Source organism: Ostrea edulis, chromosome 4 (assembly GCF_947568905.1).
Source record: "Ostrea edulis chromosome 4, xbOstEdul1.1, whole genome shotgun sequence".
Taxonomy (NCBI): Eukaryota; Metazoa; Mollusca; class Bivalvia; order Ostreida; family Ostreidae; genus Ostrea; species Ostrea edulis.
In genome coordinates, this window is record NC_079167.1 from 90,270,664 (window position 1) to 90,287,573 (window position 16,910).

Sequence of the window (16,910 nt, forward strand, 5' to 3'; positions counted from 1 at the left end):
GCCATGATTTTAACAAACATGAATCTGCACTATGTCAGGAAGCTTTCAAGTAAATCTCAGCTTTTCTGACTCAGTGGTTCTTGAGAAGAAGATTTTTAAAGATTTTCCATATATGTTTGTATGTAAAACTTTGATCCCCTATTGTGGCCCCATACTACCCCCAGGGGCCATGATTTTAACAAACATGAATCTGCATTGTTTCATGTAAATATCAGCTTTTCTGGCTCAGTGGTTCTTGAGAAGATTTTAAAAGATTTTTCCTATATATTGGTATGTAAAACTTTGATCCCCTATTGTGACCCTATCCTACCCCTGGGGGCCATGATTTTAACAAACTTGAATCTGCATTATGTAAGGAAGCTTTCATGTAAATTTCAGCTCTTCTGGCCTAGTGGTTCTTCAGAAGATTTTTAAATGACTCCAACCTATTTTTGCATTTTTGTGATTATCTCCCCTTTGAAATTGTCATGGCCCTTCATTTGAACAAACTTGAAAGCCCTTCACCCAAGGATGCTTTTGGCCAAGTTTGGTTATAATTGGCCCAGTGGTTCTGGAGAAGACATTGAAAATGTAAAAAGTTTACAGACAGACAGACGATGGACAACAGGCGATCAGAAAAGCTTACTTGAGCTTTCAGCTCAGGTGAGCTAAAAATCTCTGTAAAAGCTTTCAAATTATTGAAACTATATCATAATAAAGGGACATAACTCTTAAAAACAGATGTTAAAAATCTTTTAAAAAATGCAAAAATACTTGTAATTACATCACAATGAAGGTGCATAAGCCTTACAAATGATTTTTAAAATCTTGATGTGAAAGCTTTAAAAAATACTAGTAAAGTGTGTCACAATAAAATGCAAATAATGTTACAAATTTTTAAAGAATCTTGATGTAAAAGCTTCAATATCTGTAACTATGTCACAATAAAGGGGCATAACTCCTACAGACACTTAATTACAGTACAACTTCTGTAATCTGGCCTGCTGATAAAGGATATAAAATGACCAGTTTGTTGAGAATTTATCCCGCGAGATAATTATGCTATTTTCAAAGCTCAACTCCTACCCACCAGGAACACCCTCATTAATGGCAGTGGTATCACACTGTTCTATCAATATTCATTGACTTGCATAACTGTTTACCATTAAAACTTTGATGCAAATTTTAACGTCCCATTAAAGTAAATGAGGTAATGCTGGGCAGACACCATGACATGCATACTTTGATGAGGCCTCGCTAATTCCCACTAATTGATTATCAGCTTATTGCTAAAACACTTAAATTCACGACAGTTATAATTGTATTAAGAGTGGATAATTCCTGCAAAGTATCATAATCAATAACAGTTTATGGACAAATTAGTCTATGAGAATCAGTCAACAATGTGAAAATTAAATAACGTCAATAAAATTGCATTAATTTCTTAAATGCACTCACTATTTTGAAATATAGGGTAAATACTTTATTATTTATATTTTGTCGGTCTACAATTCTGTTATATTTATTAATTATCTTTTAAATTATTTCTCTTAAACATTACAAAGCTGCAAAAAATTTTGACACATGTTTTACATTTCACAAATTTTAGATACTGGGCATTCACTTTTCAAAATATATGTGTGGTGGTCAGATGAGTTCAATTGCTGGTGTCCAGGTTGTTTGGTTGGTGGAGCACCTGACTGGAGATTCAGGGGGCCCGGGTACGAATCCCAGTCTGGTCCGTTGCATTTTCTCCCTTCCCATTACGTACGTCAGACTACATTTTAGTTTTATGACAAGATGAAACATTTGTTATACTTCCAATAATCACTGTTCCATTTGACCAGTGTATTACATGTACTTGACTTGCTTATATCATTAATGGCCAGTTTCATTAACCTCTGTGTTGCATCATATCTATTTAAAACTCTCATATTGAAAATCGGTTGATGAAGACCTATTCAACTGCTTGTTTATCTAGTCACATTAGTCACCTACCCAGTACATAAAATGATTTTTAAAAATTTGTTGAATATTTAATGCTCACATTCAGTAACTTACACAGTGCATGAGTAAATCATTGCTGTTGATAATGTTAAACTTCGATTCTCTTATATGATTTGTATTACATTTGTATGTATGTGGATGTTTTTTAAGGAGATATTTCTGTATTATGATAGTACAGAAGCGGCAAACGTTAGCCGGAATTAGGGTAAAATTTAAGATTTGAGGGCTCTCTGAAATAACATTTGACGAAGTTCAAAAGTACTGGTAGTGAAGAAATCATCAAACAAATACGGTGAAAGAGCCATAAAAACACCAGGTGCACAATTGTGGAATGAGCTGCCATTGGAACTTCCGAGAGCTTGAAGCACATGGAGCATTCCGCAAGAACCTAAAAACACTCTTGTTCAAGCATGAATATGCCCTGTGAATGTAAAATTCAGTGCAATATCAAGGATTCCATGTGCAAGCTCTTGCAAACTGATTTTTGATTCAACATATGAATACCTGTATGCCAATTGTATCTTGTCAAGTCAAAGTCAACCACTTTGTCATTTTACTACCATGTTTTATTTAAATTCTTTATATTGTTTTATCATTTCCTTTATAGCTCTTGCAGGTCTTTTATTAGTATATTATCAATGATTATTAGCACAAACATTGTACAGCGCATAGAAACTATATGTAATTTTGCGATTTATAAATGAATAAAATAATAATAATAATAATAATAATAAAAGAAAAAGTAACTCTGTTTTCCTGAAAGCATCTATAACACAGCTACTGTGGTAAATGGATCCAACATACATGTACTGATGACAGAACTACAGCAGAATTTGACCTGTAATTACAAACCTTCCTCAGCCACATAGCTGGACGGGAAGAATCCCTGCTGACCATCGGGCAGTTCTCCCATCCACCAGTTGTCATTGTCTTTGTACAGTACAGTAATGACGTCACCTTTAAATATGGTCAACTCATCTGATCGCTGTGCTCGGTAGTCATACAAAGCTACAACCTACAGAAAAACATATATATATAAAGCTTCTTCTGTTGAATTTACACAAAAACAAATTCATAGAGCCAATTTTACAGAAAGTTTCAGAAATTTTATTCCTTGCAATTAATTAAAAATACATGCTACAGTGTATTAAAATACTGCTATTTGAAAACACAGCGTTTACCTGTTTTGGGCTGACTGACTTTCCAGCAGGTGCTTGGAAGGAGAACTGAGCTTTGCCACCTTGTTGCTGAAAGTTACACAAACAGTCTGTACATTTTAATTCGTGTTCATTTCTTTCATGTGAAATTTTTTCACAGAATTGAAATACTTCAATTTAACATTTAACAGAAAATTAAAAAACCCTTTTTTATCTGAAAGAAACCATTAACTATATGTACATGTACTTACCTGTGTTAGAGATATTGTTGGGGGTCTGCCTATAAATGTTGGACTAGAGCTCCTAGCACCATGACGGCCAACTGAAAAGGAAAAAGCAAACAATGCATCAAGGAATTCTTTTCATCCTGAAGTTAAATACAGTAAAATTTTGACCAGTTTTTAAAATTCTTGTCGTACCCTCCGTAAATCCAGGCCTCCAGTCTGAGTCACCTGACTTCATGTACAGATTCTGATTGGTGAACTGCTGCTGTTGCATAATGCTGGTTAGTGTTCGGGAAGAATGGGGTGAGAATGCCTGCGGAGAAGCCAGCTAAACAAAACAGGAAACAGTCATTACAATGTAAGTGATTCCAGTTACTAAGTTTCCAATCAGTACATGTACCACATCAAGTAGTGGCAGATCCGGGGGGGGGGGGGGGGGGGTACCGGGTTTTTTTTACCCCCCCCCCCCCCCCTGTCAGAAAATTTTGCTTCATAAAAGGTAAAAATAACATAGTTTGAGGGTGGTAATGGTAGACCCCCCCCCCCTTAAAAAATTCCTTGATCCGCCCCTGTCAAGATCTGATCATACTGATCTCGGTGTTCACTGAGAGTACTTTTCTTCCTATACACTGACAGATTCCAATGCTGAACTACTTCTATTACAGTTTGATTTTATTGTGCTAGTTCATACCATGGCTCTGGGTGTCATGGACTCCATCATTAGTCCAGTATGACCTATACGGGGGGTGGAAACTGGAACACCGGGAAGATCCATGGACGGAGAAGCTGCCATCTGAGCCTACGAAAAGCAAAAAAAAAATATTCACTTCATAATTCATTTTTAAATGCAATATTGTGTTAATAACATGGTGTGCAGACAAATTTTGAAAATAACATGTTAGCAGGAGAGGCTAATCTTATTTATTGTAATAATCTTATTTATTGTAATAATCTTATTTATTGTAATAATCTTATTTATTGTAATAATCTTATTTATTGTAATAATCTTATTTATTGTACATGTAATAATCTTATTTATTGTAATAATCTTATTTATTGTACATGTAATAATCTTATTTATTGTAATAATCTTTAGTAGTATCAATAAAATCACACTTCAAATTAGTTAAAAATGTAAAACATTCATAGTTATATTTGTATCATGATTATACAAACAGTTCCTAAGACATGAAAAAAAAAATAACAATAAATAATATCATTATTTACAGAAATTTGTTATGAAATCGTTGAGAGGAGATGATAAATTATTTAGTTCTGTTACTTTAAGATGTTACATGCCAGCGTGAAGTAATGCAGTTCATACACTCAATGTCACTCAGGCACTTTCGAAAAATAAAATTGATTTCTTATATCTACATTCTGTTTTCTTTTCTGTCAGAATTCTCATATCTATCAAGAATCATATGCAGAGTGTTTAAGCCAAAAATAAAAATTGATTTGTTTGATGTACTCCGACCGACCTGTCAAATTTGCTCCTACCTGATCATTTTTTTTTTTTCAGCAATTTTAAATTTCATTTTTTTTTTGGTTCCATTGAAAAATAGAAAATTCTCCTAACTTTAAAACTAAATATTAAAAAATTTCATGACATTAAAAAACAAACAAACAAAAACACCTACCTACCGACCCACCTTGAAAAATGTGGGTCGGAGTACATCAAACAAAAATATTTTTAATGATGGCCTTACAACTCAGCATGTTCATAAGGAAATGGCTATCATAACAATTTGCAATATCATATAAAATCAATGGTTGAGACGAGTAGAGGTCTTGATGGATACTCTATACATTGTAATAATTTACATATTTTGTAGACCAGACTTACCGTAGCACTGTTGAGTTTTCTCATGATTTTCTCAAATCTGGCCGTAGCATGGGCTTGGAACTCGTCCTTAGTCAGAACCTTTGAGTTGGAGGATGTCGATGTCGGCAGGGTGTCATCCTTTCTGGAGGACCTAGATATTCAAATATGTTAAAAAGGATTAGGTTCAACAATAGCCAGTTCTGGTCCTAAAATTTAAACAATCTTTCAGTCATTTTCATGTTGAGATAAAAAATAAGCACCTGTGTTACCAACACTGATTTCAATTTTGGAATATGATATTACAAGTAAGGTGATTTGTTATAATATCACAAAAATTGTCTAAAATCTTAATTATGCCCAGAAATCATGGTGCTGTAAAAGAACCAAAACTATATTTAGAACAATGTTAAAATCTTTAACATATCAGAATTTGATCATGGTTCTCACATACTGCCACATTTTCTAAAGCAAAAAAATGTAAAAATATAGCTATTTTTGGCCCGTTGAAAGAAAAATGTTGCAATTCCACGTTAATGATGCTATACAAAATAATTGAGGATTTATCTAACCTATTAAAAAACCTTCTTTTATCTAAATGAATGAAAATTTCATCATCAGCATACAACCAGAGCATATTTCATCATCAGCATACAACCAGAGCATATTTCCAATAAATGCAATGTGGAATCACCCGATCTTCCACTGACTGGTAATTACAGAAACAATGAATGAAAAACATAATTATTTCTCAGGTACCCTTCATTTCATTGTAAACAGAGTCTGCTCTACAATTCTCAACAAATCCAGACAATGATTATACACACCCTAGGAATCCAGACAGTGATTATACACACCCTAGGAATCCAGACAGTGATTATACACACCCTAGGAATCCAGACAATGATTATATACACCCTAGGAATCCAGACAGTGATTATACACACCCTAGGAATCCAGACAGTGAGTATACACACCCTAGAAATCCAGACAATGATTATACACACCCTAGGAATCCAGACAGTGATTATACACACCCTAGGAATCCAGACAGTGATTATACACACCCTAGAAATCCAGACAGTGATTATACACACCCTAGGAATCCAGACAATGATTATATACACCCTAAGAATCCAGACAGTGATTATACACACCCTAGGAATCCAGACAGTGAGTATACACACCCTAGAAATCCAGACAGTGATTATACACACCCTAGGAATCCAGACAATGATTATACACACCCTAGAAATCCAGACAGTGATTATACACACCCTAGAAATCCAGACAGTGATTATACACACCCTAGGAATGCAGTTGTGGATGGCACTTCCTCTGCTTCTCTGTACTCCGGAACAGTGATGTGTCGTGGTGACAGCCCAGCATCTATCTGAGCAACTACATTGTAAAAAGTTCAAAAGATCCTCGTTAAATGTGTGTATAAATATTTCCCCCTAACCCTAAGATTTACATGGAGTAATATGTTAATTTGAACATCCATTTCATCTGCTAGTGAATATTTTGAAATTTGATAAATGTGTGAAATATTTCAAAAATTACCGCGTGGATTATAGTTGTAGATGAGGATTGGTTGGTTGTCGCCAAGGGAACACAACGCCATCATGTGGTCTCTAGGGTGATACTCCACATCTGTCACGGGATGCTGGTAATTCAACTCCGAGAACATGGCCACCTGGTCACCTGTGTTCCATGATAAAAATACAGGTCGCACTTTGATATACTTTCCATTTTATAGCATTATAAAATTTCAATTAACTAAAAGAAAAAAATAACTCTATGAAATAAAATAATTCTCTGAACTTTATTTTGATAATTTATTGTTTAGTCCTCAGTCATTTCTATTAAATACAAGATATACATTTAAATTCGGGGGAGAGGGGGGGGGGGGGGTCCATGGACTGCCAATATTTTACAGTTTCATTGGGATATAATTTCAAAGATATGGTTTCCGTAATTTGAAACATCATATAAATTGTGGATTTCATTGTGGTTTGAAATTTGTGGGATGAAGTACCCACAAAATCCACAAAAATTGAGCCTCCACAAAATATAATGCTTCCAATGTAGTAGAAAGCAATGAAAGAATTCCATAAATACACATATTTCTCCTGAATTATGCACGACTAGATCATAAATACACAGTTCTCCTGAGTTATATACAACTAGATCATAAATACACACCGCTTTCCTGAGTTATATACAACTAGATTATGAATCATTCCTCACCAGTCTCTGTGTTCCATGCACAGACTAAGTTGTCTTCACTACCAGCAAAGACAAACGACCCACACGGAGTCAGGGTGCTATGGATCTGCTCTCTAAAGTTCAGGGCCCCAATGTATTTCTGCATCACTCTTTGTCTGCAAAACAAAATATTCATCATTAAATCAACTACCCTGTGCCTGTATTGGCCACTTTACCCAAACTAAATCCAAACTTTTACACAAAACATCCATGTGAATTCAATATTGAAGACATGTATCTAGTACGCAGAAAGAGGGAGGGGTTTTTTTTTTTGTCTGTACCTTCTGCCCTTCTGTTGTCAATTTCTGATTGCATTTCAAAGCATAATTTCTCTGTTTGAAATTATTCTCATTGTTAAACAACAGCAGTGAGCTTGATTACATAATTAACTTACACCCTGAGGTCAAACAACACCTTGATTACATAAACAGCTTGATTACATAATTAACTTACACCCTGAGGTCAAACAACACCTTGATTACATAAACAGCTTGATTACATAATTAACTTACACCCTGAGGTCAAACAACACCTTGATTACATAAACAGCTTGATTACATAAGTAACTTACACCCTGAGGTCAAACATTCTTATGATGTTGTCCCTGCTGTGCACCAGGAGTCTCCGTCCATTCTGATGAAGGGTCAAACAGTTGATGGGGACATCTCTAAGTTCAGGATCCAATATTTTCTGGAAGATTGTCCAGTCTCTCTCCCATCCTGAAACAGGGGGTAAGTTTTGTTACTAAATTCAACTTATTTTCGGAATACTCATAAGTCTTTCTTTTTCTCTAGAATATTAAGAGTAATTACCTAATCTGGGTTCTTGTTCGCCGACAAACACATTGAAGATCAGGACATTTCCAACACTGTCACCAGAGTACATTTTTCCTCCATCATCTTCGAATATCAATGTGTTCACGTGACCTCTGTGGTCCTCTATTTCCTGTTTCAACTATAACCAACAAATACAAACATAGACAGAAATACAGTAAATCACGAGGGTAAACATGCTTTTAGTAAATTATCACTCATAACAAAGTGATTCTCACTCCCCACATACATAAAAAAGAAAAAACTCATTTGATATAGAGAATAACATCTATTACGAAGCAAAATAAAACATCTCGAATCTTTGATATAACTGTGTTCTACTGTATCTATAATTTTATCAAATTAATCTAATTTATCTTTGTCCATTTTGTCTAGTAACTTCATGAACAGGCAATAAAAACAGTTTTATATTATTTTTTTCAAAGGGATAAGAAACCTTTTTTTTATTTGAATATTTTTTCCTCCTTTCTCATAGAAATCATCGACTCAAAGCAGTACCGGTAGAATATTACTGTCTCTGATAATAAAAATTTCTTTCCTTAAGCCCTGAGTGATTTCGAAATTCAGAGAACTTACCACTCCGTGCGGTTCCGTACCACTGACATCCCACACCCTAATCACCTGATCGTACCCTCCTGTGGCGATCACGGAGTCCAAACGGGGGTGAAATTTGGCTGTGTATACAAAACCAGGGTGGGGCAGGAGTTTTTCTGAGGAGTCAAAATTGTCCATATTCCAAATCCTGAAACAACCAGATTTACAAATATCACAACAATTAAATCTTACACAATACAAATACAATGTATGGAGCATTCCAAATCCTGAAAGGACCAGATTTATAAATATCATAATAATTACACAATACAAATACAATGTATGGAGACTATAATGGTTATCAGGCCTGTTCTCTAGATACAGAATACTCACTGATACATAATTTACATCAGTCTGATTTTGCATGACACGTATATCACATATTCACGACTTAGTTTGAAAAAAATAAACACAATTTTTTGTTCTCACAACGAATCTAACAAAAAGATATAATTTCTTAGTGTGTTCATGTTTTACTGTGTAAATGTTTTACAGTGGACATGTTTTACAGTGTACATGTTTTACTGTGTAAATGTTTTACAGTGTACATGTTTTACAGTGTACATGTTTTACTGTGTACATGTTTTACTGTGTACATGTTTTACAGTGTACATATTTTACTGTGTACATATTTTACTGTGTACATGTCTTACTGTGTACATGTTTTACTGTGTACATATTTTACTGTGTACATATTTTACTGTGTACATGTTTTACTGTGTACATATTTTACTGTGTACATGTTTTACAGTGTACATGTTTTACAGTGTACATATTTTACAGTGTACATATTTTACAGTGTACATGTTTTACAGTGTACATATTTTACTGTGTACATATTTTACAGTGTACATGTTTTACAGTGTACATACTTTACAGTGTACATACTTTACAGTGTACATATTTTACAGTGTACATATTTTACAGTGTACATGTTTTACAGTGTACATACTTTACTGTGTTCATGTTTTACTGTGTACATATTTTACAGTGTACATATTTTACTGTGCACATATTTTACAGTGTACATATTTTACTGTGTACATATTTTACTGTGTACATGTCTTACTGTGTACATGTTTTACAGTGTACATACTTTACAGTGTACATGTTTTACAGTGTACATGTTTTACTGTGTACATACTTTACTGTGTTCATGTTTTACTGTGCACATATTTTACAGTGTACATATTTTACAGTGTACATGTTTTACTGTGTACATACTTTACAGTGTACATATTTTACTGTGTACATGTTTTACAGTGTACATACTTTACAATGTACATATTTTACTATGTTCATATTTTACAGTGTACATATTTTACTGTGTACATGTTTTACTGTGTACATATTTTACAGTGTACATACTTTACAGTGTACATGTTTTACGGTGTACATGTTTTACTATGTTCATGTTTTACAGTGTATATGTTTTACTGTGTACATATTTTACTGTGTACATGTTTTCCAGTGTATATGTTTTACAGTGTACATGTTTTACTGTGTACATGTTTTCCAGTGTATATATTTTACAGTGTACATGTTTTACTATGTTCATGTTTTACAGTGCACATATTTTACAGTGTACATGTTTTACAATGTACATACTTTACAGTGTACATATTTTACTATGTTTATGTTTTACTGTGTACATGTTTTACAGTGTACATACTTTACAGTGTACATGTTTTACTGTGTACATATTTTACTGTGTACATGTTTTACAGTGTACATATTTTACTGTGTACATGTTTTACAGTGTTCATACTTTACAGTGTATATGTTTTACTGTGTACATACTTTACAGTGTACATACTTTACAGTGTACATATTTTACTGTGTACATGTTTTACTGTGTACATACTTTACAGTGTACATACTTTACAGTGTACATATTTTACAGTGTACATGTTTTACAGTGTACATGTTTTACAGTGTACATATTTTACTACGTTCATGTTTTACAGTGTACATATTTTACAGTGTACATATTTTACTGTGTACATGTTTTACAGTGTACATACTTTACAGTGTACATATTTTACTATGTTCATGTTTTACAGTGTACATATTTTACAGTGTACATATTTTACTATGTTCATGTTTTACTGTGTACATATTTTACAGTGTACATGTTTTACTATGTTCATGTTTTACAGTGTATATGTTTTACTGTGTACATATTTTACTGTGTACATGTTTTACTGTGTACATGTTTTACTATGTTCATGTTTTACAGTGTATATGTTTTACTGTGTACATATTTTACTGTGTACATGTTTTACTGTGTACATGTTTTACAGTGTACATGTTTTACAGTGTACATATTTTACTATGTTCATGTTTTACTGTGTACATGTTTTACTGTGTACATACTTTACAGTGTACATATTTTACAGTGTACATATTTTACTGTGTACATATTTTACAGTGTACATACTTTACAGTGTACATATTTTACTATGTTCATGTTTTACTGTGTACATGTTTTACTGTGTACATGTTTTACAGTGTACATATTTTACAGTGTACATATTTTACAGTGTACATACTTTACAGTGTACATGTTTTACTATGTTCATGTTTTACAGTGTATATGTTTTACTGTGTACATATTTTACTGTGTACATGTTTTACTGTGTACATGTTTTACAGTGTACATGTTTTACAGTGTACATATTTTACTATGTTCATGTTTTACTGTGTACATGTTTTACTGTGTACATACTTTACAGTGTACATATTTTACAGTGTACATATTTTACTGTGTACATATTTTACAGTGTACATACTTTACAGTGTACATATTTTACTATGTTCAAGTTTTACGGTGTACATGTTTTACAGTGTACATGTTTTACAGTGTACATATTTTACAGTGTACATATTTTACAGTGTACATATTTTACTATGTTCATGTTTTACAGTATACATATTTTGCACTGTACATGTTTACAGTGTGCATGTTTACGATAAACATATTTTAAACAATCAATAAGAATAATGTACCTTGCTGTTCCATCTGATGAAGCAGTCAAAAGGTGTGTGTCTCTCTTTGACCAGCACAAGTCGTACACCAAACCAAAGTGGCCTTTTAGTTTCCCCTTCAATTCCATAGATGGCAGCTTGATAAAATACAGTAAATGTCATCACATTATTTGACAAACATTGATTAGGGATCATGAAAAGAAGGATCATTAAGGACAGTGATTGCCAACATGCAGTATTCACAATATAGTGCTCCCATCTATGAACATAAATGTACAGTGCACTGTATTGCATATGAAGTACGTACTTACTCGCCTTCAGAATGCCAAGTTTAAATGACATATTTACATAATAAAGTCAATTCACTGAGAAAGGCGTAATGTACAAGAAATGTGAGTTTTTTTCCATATATCGAAAAAAATTTACAACCAGGCCATCTAATTACAATCCACATTTTTAATAAGGAATATTCTATTAGACTAGAAAGAAATACCTCGTAAATAAATATAGGATATTGGTCTCTGTCATTACAAGCACATGCCAAACTCCTCCCATCGTGCGAGAATCTGACAACAAAACAGCCCTTCTTTCCTGCGGGCAGAGTCGCATGGAGGGTGTTTGGTATACGGCAGGTTTGGCCAGCCAATCGTGACCAGGAGGACAAAGTCTTATGCTCTCCCCTACAATGATAAAGAGTTACCTTCTCTTAAGCTTATGCTCTCCCCTACAATGATAAAGAGTTACCTTCTCTTAAGCTTTGGTATACTTTAATGTGTAGGAATCACTGGAGTAAAAAGAAATTTTTATTTTGCTATACTTCTGCTAGCCATTATGAAAAGTCACTTTGGATTCTATTCAAACATTGGGGATATGTATATATTTCCAGAACTAGAGGCTCTGCAGAGCCTAAATCACTCGCCTGTGTCAGTTTTGTGTATAGATCTAACTGAATGTGAAGCAACCAAAATTGTTAAAAATCAACTAAGAATTACATATCATTTAATTTCCAAAATGGTCACAATTCAGCTTCATGACATAAAATTGTTGTTTCCTGCCATTTTCAGTATAGTGACATTAAATGGCTATTTCTTAAGTAATTTTTCTTTCAAAAACATTGAGCTCAGACTTGGACAACCTTTATACATGTATCTAAGCCATATATCTATCCTACCAGTAACCTTAGTAATAGAAAAAAAATTTGGCCAAAGCTAAGCTTGATGATTTCTGAAAGAAAAGTGTTCATCAAAATAAGCATTTTAACTCAATTGAGTAAACTTCAACACATTTTAAGTCATGTACTCGAAATAACCAAATATTATAAACAAATAATGTGAAAATGCATTGGACATGCTTTAAAGCTTTTAAATTTGAGTGTTATATGGGTGAAAGATGACTGTTACTGTATTTGATAACTGTCTTTTCTATTAATAGTCCTTCCTTGTAACGGAATCAGCAAAGTACATGTGTGATATCAATCAGAAATTTACAGAAAATATTCCATTAATCTATGAAATTTCTGAGAGTATTGTTAAACCATTACATGCCTGCTACCAGCTCGTAAATTGCAAAAAGCAGAATTCATGGATAGGACATAACTTCTATAAAAACAGGTCAACTGTGATAAAAGTTAAACTTGATCCACAGATAGCATCTCAAAGCATAATGGATGGCAGAACAGAAAACAAGGTGGAACAGACTGACAGAGAGGAGACCTATATGTATACTCCCACTGTTAGCTAGTGTCAATGGCAGGGACATAAAAATGTACCACAGTGTAACAGAAAGGTCTCATTCATGACATTCTGAGCTGACTGTCAAATCCTGGAACTGACAACTATCTACATCTGCAAAATATCTAGCCAATGCATATTTTCTCTCTAGATGATCTATGTGCATGACAGTGTTAAAAATTCTTTTATTCTCCATAAATAAAAATTAGAAACTCTCTCTGTTTGAGCACAAACACTGGTGGAACAAGCATGAAATGCAGGAAAACTGGGGGTGTTTAGTAAATGGAAAAAATCAGGGATTGTGGTATGTTTTAAGTTTGCATGAATTTTTGTGAGCAATAGGAAATGTCATCTATGAGATTTCAAACAGTCATAATAAAATAACTCCAAATGAATGATGTGTAAAAACAAACTGAATGAACATCACTAGCCTGTGAACAATTGAACACTCAATCAGGCAATGAACTTACCATTTTTTCTTCCTTCATAAATTTAAAGTAAACATTGTTATTGAGCAATTACTAAAAACTCTAATATACAAAACAATAACATCGAGGCCTGAAAAAATCAATTACTTGATTCTCAGGCCTGCCCGCATCTGTTTAAACAATGTACATTAACCATTTTTTTATCCTTAAATGAATAAAATAAAATTTTTCTCATGTGCTCTTCTAATGCAAAAGAATCTGGAATCACCAAAGGCTTTTTAGATACTCTTGTTTGTAAAATGTCTGACTAAGTTTGGGTCTTTCCAATATTTGCGTAAACAGTTGAAATTTTGCAAATGGATGGCAGGGTTATATAATATACAGTTATTGACTGGGTTCGATGACAACAGCTGTTTTGTTTGACCAGAGGACAAATCCGCTGCTTGAAGCTGTAAGCTGAGGGCAATAGATCCAGTCAAGGGTCAAAAAAGTGTAGCTGTTGTCCGAGGACTCAGTATATAACTGTTTTGTTATGTGCCTCCATTCTTTTTAGGTTATTTTTTCTAGATGCACATGATTTTTTGACTGAACTTTTAACAGGACAGTGTGATTACATATACATATATTTATCACCGTATCCATTACCGGGGTATTTTAAAATAAAACATATCCATAATCCCAATTAATAATTATATTTTGCATGTTTCTGCTCTGCTTTTCATCCAATGAATTCTATAATTCATCATCAGGTGAATCGGTGAACCTCGCCATATTACGTATACAAAGCAGCAGACCGAGAATCACATGACTTGCATATAGCCAATAGAAATAGGGCAGACTATTGCCCGGTCAACAGTTCATAAACTATTGACCGGTCAATAGAACAAGAGTGTGATAGTTGGTTTAATGGTTAAAATGTTGGTTCTAAATCCTATTAGTTTTATATACTAGGAAAAACAATCAAGGTGTATAACAATTCCAAATATTTCAGAGCGATATATCTACAGATATGAAAAGGCACAGCAAATATTCTGCCATGACACACAATGGGAGGTTTTTCTGATGCTTGCCGTACACTGGAACTGTCTAAAAGTCATGAATTTCAAATTTTTAAAATCCCTGGTCATTTTTTTTATAAGATCAAAAGAATAAAAAAAGTGTCCTCTCTCATCTATTTTTGACAAAATTGGACCAAGAACCCAGTAATTAATTTTGTTTGGCCTAACCAAGTATAATGATATGTATATGATAGAATATTGATTCATTAGCATGGTGAGAAATAAACTTCCTACGTTTTCCTCTCTCCCCACTGCGTACTTTTCTTCAGATCGGTGTAGGTACGAGAACCAACTTCCTACAAAGAGATTGAAGCAAGATCTAAATATAACATTTGCAGACAATCAACATTCTTGCAGATATGTTGTAGATTATATAAGTAAACTTTATGAAATCCCGGCCTCTATCCACAATTTGTACTCAAAACTGACAAACAACAATTAATATGTACGAAGGAAGCAAGTTTCATGTTCATAACACAGGAATATTTTTATTGAGTTTGCTGGTTCACCACTCTTCAATCTAATTAAAATTAGATCCCAGGATCCGCTCATCTACTATCGCTACACATAGACCTACATGTATGTGTAGCAATAGTAGAGGAGCAGATCATAGGATCTAATTTTAATTAAATTGACCATTCTTTGGATTGTAATGGCTTGTTAGAGTTGTTCTGCTCAGGATGAATACAAACCTCTTGTGTAGCAAACATGGACCTCATGAGTGCGGGTTCCACATCTCGCGGGGGTCTGATTCCTTTGATGGTGACATACAGCGTGGATGGATATGGCTCCCTCTTCATGCTCTTCCACCATTGGTAGATCTGACAATGTCACAATAGTAAAATGTGTTATTTGCTTCACGAGGTAACAAATATGAACACAGTGAAAGATGCATGAATATTGCATAAAGTGGATAAAATTACAATAAAGTGGATAAAATTACAACATTTGATAATAAGTTCAATTTACTGCAAATTAACTTTTATTCACTTCCAAGAAAGTTTTGCAAGGTTTACTGTGAATATTTCTCGTCATGAAATTGTCATTTAATGTCATCCACATTTATTTAAGACTTTCCTGGTTGCAAAAATTTTTGACATCCCATCATTTTATCACTGGTAAATCATGAAATAAATTCATTGTAAATAAAACTTGGTTTACAGTAGTAATCAAAATCAAGTTTGTACCATACAGTTCTCTCTACAGATAAAGACGTTAATTTCCTGAGACATGAATCAGAATGAGACACCTACCTCTGCCTGGCCGGGTTTGGAGTTGAAGCTGGTGGGAGGAACAAACATCTGCAGTCTCACTTTAGATCCTGTGTTTAATTTGTCATTATTTCCACGAACCTGAAAGCAGTGTGTTTCAGAGTTTATAAGACAAGCCTGTAACCTCTGGACCATTATTAACTCTACTTTGACAGATGAAAGAAGCAGAGTGTGGTAGATCCAAATCTGGGGGTTTATTATGGAGTACTGTAGAATCATTTAAATTTGTGGAGGCCAATTTCCCTGGATAGTCAAGATTTGAGAGATTATTGGGATGCTATTTTGTGGGCATGGTTACTGTTTTGAAACCTTATGTTGTGGTTTGAAATTCGTGAGATATAGATGCCCGAGAAAATTGAGCCCCCACAAAATCTAATGATTCCACAGTACGTCACGTAAATTAAATCTTTATATGCAGGTCAAGCAAATAAAAACGATTTACTTATTATTAATGAATACTTTGACTTCCATAGAACTTGAGCATAATGCATCTGACAGACATTCTTGTAATAGTTCAATCACACAATACCGTTATATCTGAAAAATATGAA

General features: G+C 33.7%; 1 protein-coding gene across 1 annotated transcript in view; it reads right to left on the reverse strand.

Moving 5' to 3' along the window:
- The window catches only part of LOC125669736 (jouberin-like), a 41,828-nt gene that overhangs the window by 13,076 nt on the left and 11,842 nt on the right, over positions 1 to 16,910 (reverse strand). The window contains exons 13-29 of the mRNA XM_048904465.2: positions 16,342 to 16,440; positions 15,781 to 15,909; positions 15,323 to 15,384; positions 12,366 to 12,552; positions 11,894 to 12,009; positions 8,867 to 9,032; positions 8,270 to 8,411; positions 8,029 to 8,176; positions 7,440 to 7,573; positions 6,753 to 6,893; positions 6,497 to 6,590; positions 5,214 to 5,343; positions 4,059 to 4,166; positions 3,563 to 3,695; positions 3,395 to 3,465; positions 3,168 to 3,233; positions 2,839 to 3,001 (exon numbers count right to left, since the gene is read on the reverse strand). Of these exons, the coding sequence (XP_048760422.2) occupies positions 2,839 to 3,001; positions 3,168 to 3,233; positions 3,395 to 3,465; positions 3,563 to 3,695; positions 4,059 to 4,166; positions 5,214 to 5,343; positions 6,497 to 6,590; positions 6,753 to 6,893; positions 7,440 to 7,573; positions 8,029 to 8,176; positions 8,270 to 8,411; positions 8,867 to 9,032; positions 11,894 to 12,009; positions 12,366 to 12,552; positions 15,323 to 15,384; positions 15,781 to 15,909; positions 16,342 to 16,440 (2,089 nt within the window). The remainder of the gene's footprint in view (positions 1 to 2,838; positions 3,002 to 3,167; positions 3,234 to 3,394; positions 3,466 to 3,562; positions 3,696 to 4,058; positions 4,167 to 5,213; positions 5,344 to 6,496; positions 6,591 to 6,752; positions 6,894 to 7,439; positions 7,574 to 8,028; positions 8,177 to 8,269; positions 8,412 to 8,866; positions 9,033 to 11,893; positions 12,010 to 12,365; positions 12,553 to 15,322; positions 15,385 to 15,780; positions 15,910 to 16,341; positions 16,441 to 16,910) is intronic.